The 18,572-nt window shown below is 34.2% G+C and overlaps 1 protein-coding gene across 1 annotated transcript; it reads left to right on the plus strand.

The window, feature by feature from the left end:
• Positions 1-2,563: 2,563 nt before the first annotated feature.
• Positions 2,564-16,342, plus strand: LOC134235600 (attractin-like protein 1; the record flags this gene model as incomplete). The annotated part of the gene is made up of 27 exons (XM_062717738.1): positions 2,564-2,764; positions 2,928-3,056; positions 3,335-3,507; positions 3,754-3,913; positions 5,541-5,634; positions 6,142-6,370; positions 6,827-7,010; positions 7,138-7,292; positions 7,536-7,620; positions 7,743-7,819; positions 8,016-8,159; positions 8,495-8,616; positions 9,250-9,412; positions 11,731-11,931; positions 12,093-12,290; positions 12,490-12,564; positions 13,011-13,076; positions 13,266-13,359; positions 13,513-13,565; positions 13,772-13,866; positions 13,995-14,064; positions 14,164-14,318; positions 14,610-14,668; positions 14,873-14,951; positions 15,112-15,237; positions 15,395-15,548; positions 15,889-16,342. Coding segments are annotated over 27 exons (3,439 nt in total), but the record flags the coding sequence as incomplete, so codon positions are not given.
• Positions 16,343-18,572: the final 2,230 nt, after the last annotated feature.

Genomic DNA, 18,572 nt, shown 5'->3' on the forward strand with positions numbered 1-18,572 from the left:
TTTTAAGAAAGTTCATCTGTGTAAAACCATTTATTTCATGCACTTTATGCTCTTGATTGCCGTATACGTCTCTGAAATTTACAGCCTAGACCCTATATTTCATAAATAGTGAAAAAATTACTGTAAACCCTATATTGATCACATGTTTATCAAAATGTTGTTTTTCTACGTTTTTATCACTCTCTGTCATCCTGCAATAATTGAAGACAGATAGAGGATGTCAGAGAAATACATCTGAAGATGTTGATTTGGTACGTTATGTACCTTTTGACCAAATGACTTCATAATTAGGTATTTTAAAAAAAAGGTATAAAGAGAAGAATCCATAGGTTTTAGGCCACTTAATCAAAATTCACTTGCAAAATATGGAGATAATTCTGTTTGCTGGATGATAAAAAAGAACATTTATATTGATGTTATTTTTTTTTAATTTAATATGATCATGTATATGATCAAGGGGCTCAGGGATGGTGTGACCGGTCAACAGGGGATACTTACTCCCCTATGACACCTGATCCACCTGTGATGTTTTTAGAGGTCCATGTTTGCTCTGCTCCCATTTTGTATTGCTTCAGTTGGCTTTTTGGGCTATCAATTGTCAATACTTTTGGCTATGAAAGGCCTCATTCCAATCCTAAATTGAACATTCAGGGCTCTCACACCACTTTTTGGGACTGGGGCCGGGGCCGTTCAAATTGGGAAAATTATCGTCATTTTGGGAAAAGTTGGATGACCAACATTCATTTTAAAAAATTCTCCAATTTTCCTTTTCTAGCATTTTGTCATCAATTTAACTCTAGTTTTGAATAAACAGTTAACAGAACAAACATTAGTAAGGCAATTTATGAAAGTACATTAGCTTTGTCATAACTGTCTTTGAGCTTTGATATTGCGGTTATTTGTCATTCTGAGTGACAGTCGCTAGTCACATAATCCCGAATTTCCTCAATCACATGATCATCGTTGCTTACCAAATTCAGCACAATAATGAACATGCTGAATCGTGGGTATGTTTCTAGGTGTAGCTTACTAATGTTTAAATGAAATGTCTATTTTTGAAACCAAAATGATGTTTTTTTGTTATACATAGTATAACATGTATATTCATAGTTATACATTTCTGTAATAACACTAACCTGGTTCCCCTAACCAGTTTACGAATGCACTTGGCGTGGACTAATTGATAGTCGTACATAGAACTAGTTTGTTTCACTTTCATTTACAAGTGTGTTTTGTTTTGGGGTTTTTTTTTGCAATTAAGTTTCATGGACTTTTATTTTTTAATTAATATTTTGCTATGGAATTTTGGAAATTTACACCTTTCTTTTGGGAAAAAAGGTACCTTTTTTGTCTTGGGAACGAGCCAAGTATCGAACCATTTTAGAGAATCGAGAGCCCTGGACATTTTTTTCCAATTGAATGCAATAACTCTCCAATAGTCATTATCCATTAAAATTTAAAAAATAATATTTTGGATAAAAAATAAACATGGTAAATTAACCTACTACTCAAGCTTCTGCATGTTTCAGAATGTAAATGTTGGTAAAATCAAACAATAGAATCCCCAATAATTTTGTAATAATATATTATGTTGTTTCTCCCAAAATTCTCAAAAAGTCACCCTGGCCCTGTATCAAAAAGGATGTGAAAGCCCTGACATTGGAGCTTGAGTTTTGCTTATTATCTCCATATTTTACTGAAATATGTCGACATTTTTCTGGAATGTCAGTAAAAGTATATCTGTCAACACTTTATTCTCGTTTAAATGTGTACAACATTTAATGGTAATATTTCTGACCATAAAAATTGATTTTATCATTGCCTTAAGAACAAGGGTAACGGGGAAATATACTACCTGCTATCTACTACATCTCTTATTTATTGAAATCAACAGGGTAATAAGCGATCAACAAAGAACAAGGAAAAATAGCACCACACACTTAAATTCTTCTTACAATTGAGGAAAGCAGCTCCTTTTTTTACTTGAATTTTTAATCAAATTTTTACTTAAACTTGAAATTCAGGACAATTTTTTATTCCTCCAATAAAACTTAACATCAGGTTGTGTAAATGACATGACATTTATAACGTTGTAAATTCTCTGATAAAACATCTGGAGATCGCTGTTTTTCATAGCTGTCATTATTTAGCTGTTTAAGGACAAATAGTATTTGTCTCAGTGATTAAGTTAACATGGTCTGTTTAATTGGATCAGGACTGAATAATTCAGTGTAGACCTCTGTCAAGCAATATTGATTTTCAGGTTTTATTATGAAATTTTTCATCATATGTTTACCTGAGAAGATCTTTATTTGTACTGTCAGCTTTTATGATTACCATTACATGCTGTATATTGAGGGAAAAGTCATCAATAGTGCCAAGATATTAATTTACATTTTGGGATCATCAAGAGTTCCTATATCTAATTATGTTAATTAATTTATTACCAAAAGATGATGATAAATAATTTTTTTTTTTTTTTTTTATGTTAAGTTTTTTCTACTCTTACTTGTATTTCTCATAATTATAGTTTTTTTGTATTTTTCAAATCTTCTATTTGTAGATTACAAAATACGGACGGGATAATCTCGGATGGTCACGGTAATTACTCGGAGGACAATAAGTGTACGTGGCTCGTGGACACGGGGCGGGAGAACATCTCTTTGTGGTTTCAGTTCCATCAGTTCTCCACCGAGTGTGGCTGGGACCACCTCTATATCTACGACGGAGACTCTGCATTCTCTCCACTACTGGCAGCTTTCAGGTAATGGAACTATTAAAGTTTTTAATAAATTTTGTTTCCTTGTTTAAAAGGGAAGAAAAAGCTTTTTAGAATAATTTTTTCCGTGTCAAATATAAGGGATATTTGACTTGTATATGATAATTCTCTACCATTCTATGTATTTCTTAATGAATTATTGTTGTAGTGGTCTAATACATAAGGATTACACGTCCACCACTGAATTACAAGAGATCCGTACCAGCTCAGGCAAGGCTTACCTGTACTTCTACAGCGATGCGGCGTACAACATGTCGGGGTTCAATATTACCTACAGGTACATACACTCTCAAGATTGTCAGGTCTGCTTCATTTCCTGACTTAAATTAATGCTTCTCTGTAGGAAGCCCTCTTCCCCTCCCCCACCACAACAACAAAGAAACTATGGACACAAATAATCACTGTCCAGAATTTATACTATAGGAATAAGTTTATGAAACATTGCATATCTAATGATTGAACAATTATTTAATCTGATAAAAGCCTGACAAAATCTTGATTTATTAACAAAGTTTTAAAACTTCCAATTGTTATTGTGATTTTTTTTATTCCTAGGACTGGTGGTTGCCCTAAGAACTGCTCCGGGCGGGGGGCCTGCTCAGGGGATATTTGTGTTTGTGACGCGGGGTACCAAGGGGAGGATTGTGGTGACATCATCTGTCCCAGTAACTGCTCCCTCAATGGGGACTGTGTCAACAACCAGTGTCAGTGTCACGCGGGATTTACAGGTTTGTTATTAATTTATTCCGTCTCGCCTTTGTTAATGATGGCAAGGTAACATGTCTGGCATTTTTGAATAGAAACTACAATAAATGAAATGAATGTAGTACCTAACAATAAGAAATGCAGAATAATTGAGGTTCCATCTTAATTTTTCATAAAGCACATACATATGCTTTGTTTATAATATCATGCACATGGTATATAAAACATATAAAGCAGTTTTTTAGATATACATCCAATTGAATTTGCAGGAGCTGACTGCAGTTTGACGGCTGATAAGGCCTCCTGGCAACTGAGGTATCTGGAGAATGACCTCCTGGCCCGAGTGTCTTCGGGGGTGGCAGCCATCGGGGAGGATATTTATCTAGTCGGGGGATACTTCTTCAACAAATCTCAAGAATTCCTTGTTAAGTAAGTAGAGCAAATGTACTAGTGAAATCAAGTCCATGAAATAGTCCCCCTGATCTGATTTAGTGAATGATTCCTTAATTTAGTCATCATCCCGTTATATTGGACTTCAGATTAATTTGTTATACCCCCGCAAACGAAGTTTAGGGGGGTATATTGGAATCAGCATGTCCGTCTGTCGGTCTGTCTGTCTGTCTGTAGACAAGATTTTGTCCGGACTGTTACTCAGAAACTATTGGATGGATTTGTCTGAAAATTTGTACACTTATTATTCACCATATGAAGTTGTGCACCTGGTGTTTTCATCATGATTGGGTAATTTTTCTGCATTTTACAGGTGTTTTTTCTTTTTTATTTTATGGTTTTGTTTGGCTCATAACTAGAAAACTATTAGACTGAAAATCATCAAACTTGGACAGTTTATGCATCTTGGGTAGAAGGTGTGTCATGACCTATTTTAAGGTCACCGTGACCTTTAATTTAAGTGAAATTTTAAAAAGAAACCTGTCTTTTACTATTGAATTACACAATCCCAAAAATGTAAGAGTGTTTCTGTATCCCTGTTTATAAAATGTTAGATTAAGAAAATAATATTTTTTCATTATATACTTTACAGCAATCCATATCAAGTGTTATTTTATAAGAGATAATCTACCTCTCCCAAGGGTATAATTATCAAGCACTGGTCAAGGAGAATTTTGATAACAGAAAATTGCATCCCTTGGCATTTATCGGTGGACATGCATCCAGTCAAAGATTAATTAATGAGTTCAATGTAGGAAAGATAGCTGTCTCAATCATTTCTGTTAGCTGTTATCTCTGATTAAGGTCCTTTGGGAATTAGACAGAGGAACTGCTGGTCAGTTTAAATAGCATATGTCATTTGATGGCCAGCCTTCTATTTCTAAAATCAATTTGTTATAGATTAAGTTTTTAATACTAATTAGTTAAATTGATATATTAAAAAAAAAATTAAAATATCAAGTAACAAATTTCAGAGCATCACCCCACATGAAAGATATATGCATATGTGTTTGTTTGTGGGGGAGGAGCATTTGTCAAGCTATAATGCAACCATTTGATGATTTAATGCTTTCACCACAGGAGATCTTTAAACAAATATCAAAAGAAAAAAAAAATTATGGAAATCCTTTTAAAGGTTGCCATGATTTCCTCACACTCTAAACTGTTTATATTAATTGAATGAACAATATTTGACTGGAGTATCATGCTGTGTTTGGTACTTTATTATTTTTAAAATGAATTTAATATAAAGTTATAAAGATTAATTTGATTCTGTATAATATTTCTTTTTTCAACAATTATTTTTCAGAGTAGCATGACAAATAATTGCAATTTCTTTTTTTAATGAAATTAAAAAAAAAAAAACTGTTACAGTGTATTAGTATTGATGTTTTATTTGGTTGCACCTTAGATTCATAAATTGAAAAAAATTAATGAGCATGCAATTATATTTTCACTGCAATTATATTTTCACTCGATTTGTTTTAAGACAATAGTGAACACCTCTTAATAGATCCATAAAATATTTGTGAATTGGCACCTACTCTGAAAAAACACAGCGGGGGTATTTGTCCCTATTGGACAGTTCTAGTTCTTCCTGTTACAGGTATAAAACATCCTCCAAAGATTTAGAGGTTGTCAGTCCGGTATCATTACTGAGCCCCCCTCCTCGGTATGGACACTCAGTGGTGGCATACCAGGTATGTTGTTCATAGTTAGGTCTCTCAACACAAAACATTTGACAAATTAGTCTCTGTAACATCTCTTTTCCTTACAGAAATTAATGTAGATTTTTATGTTTCAGTCTGTTTTGAATTTGCAGAATTTAGTTACATGTAAATACAAGTTTGCTAGGAAATTGTTTTACCGTATAAGTGGAAATATTAGCAAGATGCATATTTAGCAATTTCTACCTAAAATCTGGTATTTTATTTTTAGCGAGAAGTAATTTTAGCGATTTTAAAATGATAACTAAAGAAGCTATTACAAATAATACGTAATTAATTTTTTGCGATATTCAATTTTAGCGATGTCAGAACCCTCACTAATAATGCCAAAATTAAATCCTCGCTAAACATTCTACTTATACAGTAATTGTTTACAGCTGTAGTTTTGATTGAAGGTTTATGATAAGTTAGTAGAAATGAACAGTTTCTTGGTTGAACAGGAAGATAAAACCCTTTCATGTAATATACATACATTTACAGAACAAGTTGTACGTATTTGGGGGAGTGGAGGGCAATGTAACGTCCCGCGATCTGTGGATATTTAACACGACAGCCCTGACCTGGTCCGTACAGCATTACAACAGTACCGTACCCATACCAATGGGGGTGGCAGGCCACACAGCTCACATTGTCAGGGGGGTTATGTATGTCCTCTTTGGTTACAGTCCAATCTACGGCTACCAAAACAGGATCCAGGAGTACAACATAGGTAGGCAGTATGGAGGTACAGATACCTCTGTCTGTGTGTGGGCGTGTATCTGTGCAGGGGGACATACCTTGTAAATTGGGTTCAAAATCTAACATACAATGTTTTGAAAATATTTCATCGTTAGTGTGGAATTGAGTTATAAAACTTAGCTGGTCATCTTCCAAACCGGTTATTCATACATACATGTATGGCTGTTTGGGGAGTGCACCTGTTCATATGTAGAAGTTGAATGTTGATAAGGGCACCTTAAAGTGACCGTTGATTTTCTCTTGTTTGAAACTTATGGGAGCATTGTAAAATATCTGTTATAAACTTTTGTAAATGGCATCTAATTCATGATGATAACTACATGTATATTTGTCAGTGTAATGTATCTCATGGTTAAGAAAATAAATTTCACTGTTTATAGGTTTCTTTCTTGTATATAGAATATTTATTTATTAAAATTAATTGTAGCCAATGAGAGCTGGAGCGTTCCCCGGACACGAGGAGCGCTGGTCCAGGGAGGCTACGGTCACTCTAGTGTGTACTACCCCGCCCTGGATAAGATCTATATCTACGGGGGGTATCACGCCCGCAGCACCTCAAACTACGACCTCACTGATCAGCTGTACTCGTTTGAACCCGCTACAAGAACCTGGTAAGTTGGGTTCCTTTTTTGGGGAGGAGGGTTGACAAAATAGGTCATTCATTTTCAAATTGTTATTTTCAATGCTTTAGATTATGTCCAAGTATGACTACTAATTAAAAAATATGTTTTAAAACAGGATAAAATTACGTCGTAATCAGCTTCCCCGATACCTACACTCGGCGGTTATTATTGACGGTATGATGATTGTGTTTGGGGGGAACACCCATAATGACACGTCTATCAGCCTCGGGGCCAAGTGTTACTCACCGGACGTGTTACAGTACGACATCAGTAAGTCATACGGACATCAAGAAATGAATAAAATTACTTTGTAAATACTTGATTCTGCATTTTGCAGAACAGTGTATAATAAAACTTGTGTACACCAGTGTTTACTATATCATCATTACTTTCTGCACTAGTGATATTAACTCATTGTTTATGTATAGTTGAATTATGACTTATTTCTCTTAAAAGAGATCACAGTTAAGATATGTAATGTAACTGGGAAATATATCTCTTTTCTTACTTCAGAGTGTAACACATGGTCCCAGCTAAACTCCTCTGTCCTGGCGTCACAAGGGGCTCGTTATGGTCATTCAGCGGTCACAGTCCACAGGTCAGTGTAGAAGTAAACTCAAGATTAAATCCCAAAGGCTATGTTGTTAACACTAATGGAAATAAGTTTCCTGTTGATATAATTGAAATGTGAAATTCAGGACACTTGTGTATTGATTATAGGAATGGTAGGACAGAGATGCTGGTACTGGGGGGATTCAGTGGAATCATGGAACCTAATGCTCTTCTTCTATCACCAGGTAAACCACAGTGTATATTAAACACCAGAAATCGTAGGAAATTCAAGATCATATATATAATTATTTAAACCAGTACTTGAGACATTCTTTTGAGAGTGCCTCCAGAAAATTATGTGATTTTTACCTGTACTTCTTTAATTAAGTTTTATTCACCTGTATCCTATAAGTTTGGTTCAGCTGTACTTTTTTACTGCAGGGAATTGCTCCTATTACACAACAAGAGAGGACTGTTTGGGGTCGGTACAGGGAAGGTCATGTGTGTGGGCAGGGGGACTGTGTGTCTCCTTGTCTGACCCCAACGCTGGCGGCGCCGAGGAGAAGCAGTGCGATCCCACGGAGGGTAAGTAACAAATTAGGGATGATATTAATGGGCAGAAGGGCTGCGGAAAAATTTCTCTTATGAAAGAGGAAATTTTATAACAACTTTCTGGGTAAATTTTTTTTATAGTTTCAGGAACTTCAGTTTGCATAATGATGTCTTGTTTTACATGTATAGTGATATTGTTTTGTACTTAATAAAAGTGTATGAATTCATGGACAAATAAATCAGTAATAAAAAGTTGGTTTTCAAACAATCGTCAGTCATTTGACTCTTTTGCTAGAAAAGGTTTAAATCAATGTTAATGCAGGTGATGATAATGTACAATATATATTGTGGCTGTATACTGTATATAGGTGGTGATAAGCAATGTGGTTCCTTCACGACGTGCCCCACCTGTCTGTCCACCGCCTACAACTGTGTGTGGTGTGTTCATAACTGCACTGCGGCAGACCAGTGTACCAACACCAATCAGATGGTAGGAAAATATATATACACAATTGAAATAATTATCATAGAGGCTAAAATTTAATTTTTTATATTTGACAATTTTAAGTTTTCTTAAAATGATCTAAGTGTATATGAAACCAAAGTTTTACTATTGATATTTTATAAGTTATCTACTGCGTAAAGAAAGAAAAATGCCAATTTTTATGACTTGTGAAATTGTAAATAACATTATGGACTCTGATCCCTGACTTGAGAGGAGTAACACTCAGCCTAGCTTTATGTTGTACATGTACTTATTTATAAAATTATATACACACCGAAACTTCACTACTTTACAGTCAAGGGGGAAAACCTGTCTCCATACATCCATTTAAAAAAGCAATGTACTGCACATGAACTTTTTTCATCAAAAGGAGACCAGCACCTTTTAAAATTTTACAACATTGTCAATCTTTATTCACTTGTTATTCTTCATTTGCATCAAATAAAGCTCCTTCCAAACAGAACACCATTTAGATACCCCCCATAGCCTTGAAAACATATATCTTGCTTCATTAGCTGTATGTTATTTTGTTGTTGCACATTTGAGCATGTTGAGTTTGTGTGGCTGTATTTTTGTTTTTTGGGTTGCTTTTTCTTTTTCTTTTTATTGTTTCTATAGAAACCCGAGTCAGCCAGCGACCTTTCCCAGTGCCCCATTCAGGGAGAACCACCCTGCGCTGAACAACACAAATGTCAGGGGTGTAACTCCTTCCCTGACTGCCGGTGGGGGGCTAGTGGATGTACCAAAAATGACCAACCCAAAAATGAGAAAAATGACACCGGTTAGTATTCTAAAGGACCAATTTTTATCTGTGTGGATCATTAATGTTGGTGGGGGACCAAAGTTTGTGGATTTGGTGGGGTCATCCTTACCCACGAATTTATATCCCTATGTTGTAAATATATTGATTCACTGAATTTACTGGTAAATGAGTAACCCACAAACAAGTAAAATTTTGATTGTCCACTAGCATTGGGCAATCAAATTTTACAAATTAAAATAATTCTACTGTGTTTCACTATCATTTAGAATAATTATTGAACCCTAGTTTTCTTTTGTAAATTATTAGTTTTGTAAACCCTTGAAAATAATTATGAAACTTTTAAAAACCTCTTATCAATCATACTTTTCTATGGCTAATTTTGCTTCTGGATTGAGTCTTCACAATTGGTTAATTTCAAATATGTAGGTTAATTTGACCTGAAGATATAAGAATGAATTTTTGGCCCAATTTCTTCTTTACAATAGGTCTTGATCTTGACCTACTGTAAGGTGTAATACTCTGTGACTGGTTGTCAGTATATGGTATGGGAGATAAGAACAGTTTCTGTTTGCTGTTCTGTATTTACTTTAGTCATTTTTTTCCATGTTATGTGTAGACGATCATAAACTTTTTGTGCAAATGGAAAATCAAGTAATCTGAATAATTGTATACCATGGATTGAGCTTAAATTGTGATTTCCTGGAAATATACCATATGGGGAAAAAGTGCATTTACAGTGGTTTAGTTGCATATCATTTTTCTCTTTCTTTAGAACCCCAGTATGTTTCTTGATTAACTTCGGCCAGTATCAGAAGTTGACCCATTTTATCACAAGTCTTAGTTTATCTGGGTTTTTTTTCTGTAAAAATATCAGCCTGCAAACTTATGATAGTCATAAATCCTCATATTTCCTTTTCAAAAACTGTTTAAATTGACACAAACCATCCTGATTTAAGAAGGATTTAAATTTATAAAGTGAAGGGTCAGAATCTAAGGGACATAAGTTTCAGTTTTCCTCGGGAACTAATATATGCCGAAAACTTCCTATGATTAGTTCTTCAGTTTTCCTAAAGATAATGCACTGAAAGCCTCTACCTGATGTTTGTCAGCCATGCCTTAAGATTTCTCAGACATTTGACTTTTCAGTGAGGAAAATACAATAACCCTAGTCAGTGTAAAGCTAAAAAAAAAGTCGTCCAAAAAGTTTTACTAGGGGGATAGATGAAAAAATGTCTTTAAAATTACTTCAGTACAGTGTGTCAGAAAATTATGGAAGTATGTGGTACAATGTGTATGTAATACGGTTTAAAATTCTTCAAATCTGAAAAAGTGAAGTGTTTCATACTTCTATTATATTAAATATGCTCTCTTCTTTGTATATATCACCAACTTTTAAGTTTTGTCACAGTTTTTGTCTCTTTCACTTTGGTTTAATTGCTTTTGATGTTGTGTTTTTTTGCATGATTTTTTGGAACAATTATTTTGTGGTGTTAGTGAGGAAAAGTAAAAATTATCTTCTGAATTAGAACAAAAAGAAAACTTTGGGTTTGTCCAGCATAAAGTCTGAGATCGCAGTGTTACTCCTCCCAGGGATTTAACAAGATCCCACACGGGTGTTGTTAGTTCCGCTTGACTGATTTTTAGATCACTTCTGCCCACACTGGCCGGTGTCCCTCTAAATACAGCAGTGTCTGTTCTCTCTTCCACAACTGTGTGGCCTGTGTACAGTCCAAATCCTGCAAGTGGAATCAGACCGTCAAAGAATGTCAGAAAAGATCACATACAATTGGAACTCACTGTAAGAATGGGTAGAGGTTTCAGTTTGAAGGGGGGATAAATCTTTTTAAAGGGAGATAATTCTCTAAGTTGAGAGATAAGTCTTCTGTGAGTAAGGTTTCTAGGAATCATTTATTATCCCATTCCTCACTAAGGACATACGCAAGGTACCTTCCCTACTGATAATTTTTCAAGATATTCTAAATTTAAATTTATAATACCATTACATTTTCTTAGACAAAAAATCAGCATGCGTTACCAGGGGTTTTGAAAAGATATCAAATTATGAAAATGTTTGCATTATTCAAAGAAAAATAAACAAAAATTTCAAAACATAATTTCCAAATATTTTTTCCATCAAAATTTATATTAGAAGAGGTGTACAAATTCTTGTATAAGGGCATTAAAAGTATTACACACAGGTCCTTCATTTAGTGGAACTCTTCAACTCCAGGGAAGAACCTAATAAAGTCCAAACTACATTGGGTATGACCTTAATATTAAAACACTTGAACATTCATGAAATTTATTTACCTTGGTTTTTTTTTCTGTTGACTCAGATACATTCAATGACTTTGATAACCCCGAGAAGACACCATGTCCTACGCCTTGCTACATGAACACCACATGTGAGTCGTGTACATCACAGAAATGTATGTGGTGCAGCAATCAGCAGAAGTGTGTAGAAACCAATGCCTATGTGGCCACATTTATATATGGCCAGTGTATGGAGTGGACCACAGACAAATCTAAGTGTCCAGGTAAATTTGGTGATGTCAAACCTAGAAGTTAAAGATAATCATTGAATTTTTTGTTCATTTTGAAGAAACAGATTTTCTGAGCAATGAAAGTACAAGAAATATGTTGAATACAATATTATGAATGCCACTCCAAAGTAACACATTATAATTTCTCTTTATAGCAACCCGCTGCTCTGATCTTCACTCTTGTAAAGATTGTCAGTCTAACCCTCTGTGTGGGTGGTGTAATGATCCTAGCAACACAGGGATTGGTCGATGTATGGAGGGCGGAGCCTCCGGGCCTGTCAATCAAACTAATTCCCACCTCACTGACCTTAGCAAATGTCCAGCCAGTCAGTGGTTCTTTATCAACTGTCCAGGTAAGAAGACCAAAGAATAATTAGAATCTTTCATTAATTGTAAAAATTAATTCAAGTCTCCTCCATGATCCTTGTGCTAGATCTCAGATCCTTATTTGAACGCATTGTATTTTCAAGGGTTACATACTTGTATAGTGTAATTATTGAATATGAGATTAATTGTCAAAGAAATAATTTTTAAAATCTTGTTTCAATTTAGATTGTCAGTGTAATGGACACAGCACATGTCTGAATGTGACAGGAGTGTGTGACAGTTGTCAAAACATGACGGAAGGTAAGAATGGGAGAGAGCTGAGGAAGAATGGGAGGGGTGGGGTAAGAATGGAAGGAGGCTGGGTAAGAATGGGAGGAGGCTGGGTCAGTTAAACTGACACTGAATACAGAGGGTAAGTATGGGAGGGGGTGAGTAGGAATGGGAGGGGGTTCATTAAAACTGACATTGGAGACGTGAGAATTGGAGGGGGCTGGGTCAGTTAAATTTACACTGAATACAGAGCATCAAAGGGAGGGGGATCTATCTGAATACTATAGTAATGACAGCGTCTGGTTCAGAACTATTCAGAATTACTAATGACAGTAATTCTGACATCTTTATCTTGTAAATTATTTTAGAAAATGCCCTTTTCATCTAAATTCTCCTAAAAGAATAAAGTTTGATAAGACTCCTGGTAAAGTGTGAAGAAAACAACAAAATTACAATTGATTGTTTAATCCTTTTAGGCAAGTCCTGTGAGAGATGTGTTGATGGTTACTATGGTGATGCCAGTAATGGAGGCAGTTGTTCTGGTAAGTGTATCACTATTAGACATTGTAATATGTCAAGCATGTATGGATTTTCCTCCTGAAAAGTTTCAAATTATTAAATGAAACACAATCTAAACAAGGATACCAGACAGTGAAGCATTGGATTTACAAATAAAAAGATCAAGAAACATGAACCATGTCACCACTTGTAAAGTTTGTGTTTATTTTTAGCTTGTCAGTGTAACGGCCAGGCGGACTCGTGTGACAGGAAGTCGGGGGCGTGCTACTGTAGAACCAGGGGAGTGATCGGGGATAAATGTGAAAAGTTAGTATGGAGGGACAATACAGTTCAGAAATCTTAAGTTCTAAATTCAGAGTCCAGGAAAAATACTGACATGATACGTAATTTGAATAAGAGCCAAAAAAAAATTTTAAGACCAAAATGAGCAGGTATGCATTATTTTGAATGTATTTTTAGGTGTGATGAACCCCATAAATATTTTGGAAATCCCAAAACAGGAACCTGTTATTGTGAGTATTTTAAGACAGCATTGTAGTTGTGCAAGATTTATAAAATACATTGATAATTTGTGTTTTATCCTGGTGTAATAATAATATTCCATCAATTCGTAATACTTGTAAATCAGTTATGTCTTAATTAATACATAATTTGTAATGTCCTTTATAAGAAATTAAATATTTATTTCCATAAATACAATAAGTGATTTAAATTTCAGATAACTTGGTGACAGACTACCAGTTCACCTTTAACCTTTCTAAATCGGAGGACAAATCGTACACCCAGATCAACTTCATGAACATCCCGTCCTCCGTAAGGATAACGACGCTGAATTAAGATAAATGTCTAACAATCTGCCAAAAAATGTGCACAATTTGAAATGATTTTTTTCATAATAGCGATTTTAAAAATATTTATAATGTATTCTGTTTATGTTGCAGAGTGAACGTGATGTGGATTTTAAAGTAAATTGCTCTGGTGTAGCCTACTTAAATATAACAATGAAGAAAAGTAAGGATTTAAATTAAAAAGCAATTGATTATCATTGCAATTATAGAGTCAGTTGCTTTACTTTAAAAATAATGATGTGTTTACTTTGCCTGTTTGTAGAATCTCAGGGTGACCGGGAGACGATGATCGTCAAACAACACTCGTGTAATTACTTCAGGGCTAAGTTTGATCACGGGGAATATTCCTTTGGTCCCTCAGAAAACACTACATTCCTTGTCTATGTCTACGGGTTTAAAACCCCATTCTGGCTACAGGTTTGTCAAATTTGTAAATTCCAATGTTGGAACTTTTTGAAATGAAAGCTACTTTTAGTACCTGAGTCACGTGATAAAGAAATAGAAAAGAATATGTATGAGAAAAGATAAAAAAAATCCAGATATTAGTATATGGTACATGAAGAAAGAAAAAATATGAGTTGGACATAAATTTTGAATTAAATGATACAGAATATTTTTTAAAGGCTTTTCTATGATTGTTGTCCATCAATTTTAAATTATGCCAATTTTCTACAAGCACAGGTGAACACAGATTTGTTTTCCTTTCAGATCTCTTTCTCACAGTTTCCTAAGATAGATTTAGTTCACTTCTTTGTGACATTTTTTAGGTAAGTACACTCTCTATAATTTGACATACTTCACATTACCTGAGTGTATCATGAATAATTAAAATGAGGAAAACCTCTGTAGAATTTTGTATTTTACCGCAGCCTGGGGGTAGGTATTAAATGTCCTCTCAATGTAATGCATTCCAGAAGGTTCTTAAACAGATAGAAGTCACACCATGTAATGAGTTGATATTTCCATTTCAGTTGTTTCCTATCGCTGTTAATTATAGCAGCAGTTTTATACAAAATCAAACATAAGTATGACATCTACCGTCGCAGACAGGTGAGTGATGATTGATTCTTATTTACTCTTTATAACCCTTGGTTGAAATAATTTTGTAATTGTTTGAGAGTGAAGGTATACTCGTAATAACAGTTTTCAAGCAACCAAGGTTCAATTGTCTAATAATTTGTACCTAAATCAGAATTTTCATTGTTTTCAGCGTATGATGGTGGAGATGGAAGAAATGGCGAGTCGGCCATTCTCCTCAATCACTGTGGAGATCGACAGAAAGTATGATCCAGTCGGAGCAGAGAAAAAAGAAACAGATCTCAGAAAACGGAAAAAGGTCAGAAATCTCAGTTAATGATTAAACATTTAGCTTTTATTAAGGATAGAACTTCTCAAATAATTTACAAACTAAAAATAAATTTTTAGTATGTTATTAATACATATTAGTAGTTATTGGGTGAAATTACATTTACTTTTTTGGTTGTCCTTTTCAGACTAATACAAAACCCAGTCAGATTGCATATGAGCCATTAAATCACCAGAAGGCTGCAGTTATATCACTGATAGTCCAACTACCAACAGGGGATGATGAGTGGACCCCTAATGGGGCCTCAGGGGTAGCCGTAGCTAGTGCTTTGGTCACAGTTGGTAAGTTTATACCCCTAACGGGGCCTCAGGGGTAGCATTAACTAGTGCATTTGTTACAGTTGGTACATCTAGACCCCAGTGGGGCCTCAAGGGTAGCCATAGCTAATGCTCTGGTAACATTTGATAAGTGTAGATTCCATATTGGGCCTCAGTGACGCTAACAGCAATTGTTCTGACCACAGTTTGTCTGGACCATGAAAGAGATTTAGACAGCAATCACTGTTTCATTAATACATGTATACAATGAATATCCTATAGGGTGTAGCTGTGAATCGTACTATTCCTTGTATGAGTTGCAAAATTTTCACTGACTTATGAATTTGAATTGTTATTTCTTCAGGCCATCATCGAAAGCAAAGCTTAGAACACGGAGGAAAAGGGGACAAAAGTAAACATAAAAAAGTGTTGTTTCCTGGGAACCAGGATATGTGTGTCTAGTATCCGGAACACTCCCAGGGATCCACCCTTGTGTTCACAGGGAGTGATTATTGTGTGTGACTGAAAGGGAGAGGTTATTATTCAACCTTCCTTCATGAATCTTACAAAAAAATCAAGGTGCTAATGTGAAATTACAACAAAAAAACATACTTTTTTCATCACTTTCAACAATGCAGTTTTACTTACAAATAATTACTTACTGATAGTGTATATTGTGTAATATATTTAAAGATTTTAAAATTTGTTACAAAGACATATTCCAGTGTAGGACAGTCTTTATTTCCTTTATTTTTTCTTTAAATGGAGTCTGACTTGTGTCGGAAACATTAAGGGCGAGTTTGTTTCTCAAAAACTGGGTTTAATTTTGAACCGGTTTTGTAAACTGTTCATTTGTTCCACAAACTAGTTTTGAACTAGTTTAAACCCAGATCTGGTTTTCCATTTGTTTTTTGCTGTAACTGAAACCAGTTCGTTAAACCAACCAAACCACCTCCGGTGGTGGTTTATTCGGTTTACGAAAGGGCGAGAAGTACTCCAGTATGGCGGAGATGAAAGATTGTGACTATTTTAATAAAGAAAAACAGATATAAATAATTGTTGACTAAATGCCACATTCTGATATTTGATGTTTTATATATAGGGCTTCAGAGAATAGATAAATGCTGCATATTGAAAATTAATAGTGTTTGTATAATGAACAGAATATGTTAAAATTTTCCTTTTCAAAAATAAGTTTTGAATCATTTGGACAAACTTCAACATGTATGGTAAATTGTAGAACATACTGTAAAGACAGCTTAAGTATTGGGAATCTAAAGAGCAATTATAAATACTCGGGGTTTTTGTATTTCCATGTGTTAAAAATGTGGAAATTGTTCATTTGATTAATCTTTGAGACATTAAAAATATAAATACTGCACTTTAACTATAAGTAAGATAATCAAAGAATATAAAAACGTCATAATTTCTTAGATTCTTTTATTACAAAAAAGATTTTAACAAATTGATTTGCATAACGCCATCTTGTATAAACTGTTCATTTGTTTTACCGAGGTAAACCGGATTGAAATTTAAACCAGTTTGAAAAACTAGTTTTAAACCTTAAACTAAAACCTCAGCCAGTTTATGTGCAACAAATTCGCCCTAATTGTGTATCTGAATGAGCATGGTTGTTTTCTAGAGATGAGTCAAATTCTCACTAGTCATTTGATCTTGATTTTTCACAATGCTCATTATTTCAGTCATGTTTTAGATGTATTTTTTAGAATTGACAAACTTTAACACTCTAAGTTACCATAAGTGCTATCAGTTTCTTGTACTTTTAGTCAGTCTAGACATGGATTGTAAGGTTCAGAAGTCGATTGATTCTTGTTACGTTTAAGTGGCATTTGATACGACCACCCTCAACACATTTTACCCTTATCATCGTCCCCATGTCATCTCCGTAATCCTATTTTTCTGTGATATTTTTCCCATTTTATTTTGTTTTTTATTTGTAAATACTTCTTCACAACATTTCAAAGTATGATTGTTGTATAATATGTAAATAACAATTAACTTTTGCTGTCTGTTGTACATAGAGACATGTTTTTTGACTCGATGGCTTTGTCACTATTTTCACAATTATTTGTATGGTACTTAATTATGAAAAACAAATATGATTTACAAAACGGAAACTGAATTCCTAAAATTAAACTCTACATGTAAGTAATATCATGTAGTAATGATCTGTAATGTTTGAGCCCGTTCTATGTATTTACTATCTGTTGAGAGATGCTTGATTTTTTACAAGCCCTTATATTCAATCTTGTCCTCAATTTTTTCATCGTAGTCATTGATTTGATAGCAGCCAGCAAAGCATTCACAATCCTGTGTTTGTCAGGTGGCCAGATCTACCAAAGTCCTGTACAAAATTCTGTATAATCAAACACTGTAAATACTGATAATTTATTGATTTTATTGATTATTGATATCTAATGTTTGTGAATGTGAGAGAGAGAGAGAGAAGGGAGAGAGGGAGTTGCACTTGAAGTGGTGAGTAATATGATGTTGTTTACATATCTTAATTGTGATAAATGATGTGATTTTTTTCCGTGAATTTTACATGCATTCCACTCATGGATTATCTATCTATTTTTGATGTTTTTACAAACTCAAAAAGATGCATTATTAAATTGGAATCAACATTTATCAAACATACTAGTACATATATTGAAACAGACTGGAAAGGAAATGTAAACTGTAAAGTCATGTTCAAAAAGTGTCAAGTTTTTGTTATAATTAGAAGTATTAATAAATAGAATTTTTCAAAAGTTATTTTCTTTTTGAGAAACTGTTTTAAATGGTCCTTAGAAATATATCATTTTGATCTACTATGTTGTTTATATATGTTTCCTTGTAATGGGGTCATATTTTAATGACATATTATTAATGTTTTTGTCGTGTACCGGACACCGGGGTATGTGTTAACTAAAATTTTCCTGTTGTGTTAGGGCCCATTTTTATGGTTCAGCGTGATATTTTTTTCTTAATGCTAAAGTTCTGCTTATTTACATTTTAAATTTGTCATTCGTGAAAATGTTAGAC

Source organism: Saccostrea cucullata, unplaced genomic scaffold (genome assembly GCF_032062105.1).
Source record: "Saccostrea cucullata isolate Sc308-1 unplaced genomic scaffold, CSIRO_AGI_Scuc_v1 ctg3623, whole genome shotgun sequence".
Lineage (NCBI taxonomy): Eukaryota > Metazoa > Mollusca > Bivalvia > Ostreida > Ostreidae > Saccostrea > Saccostrea cuccullata.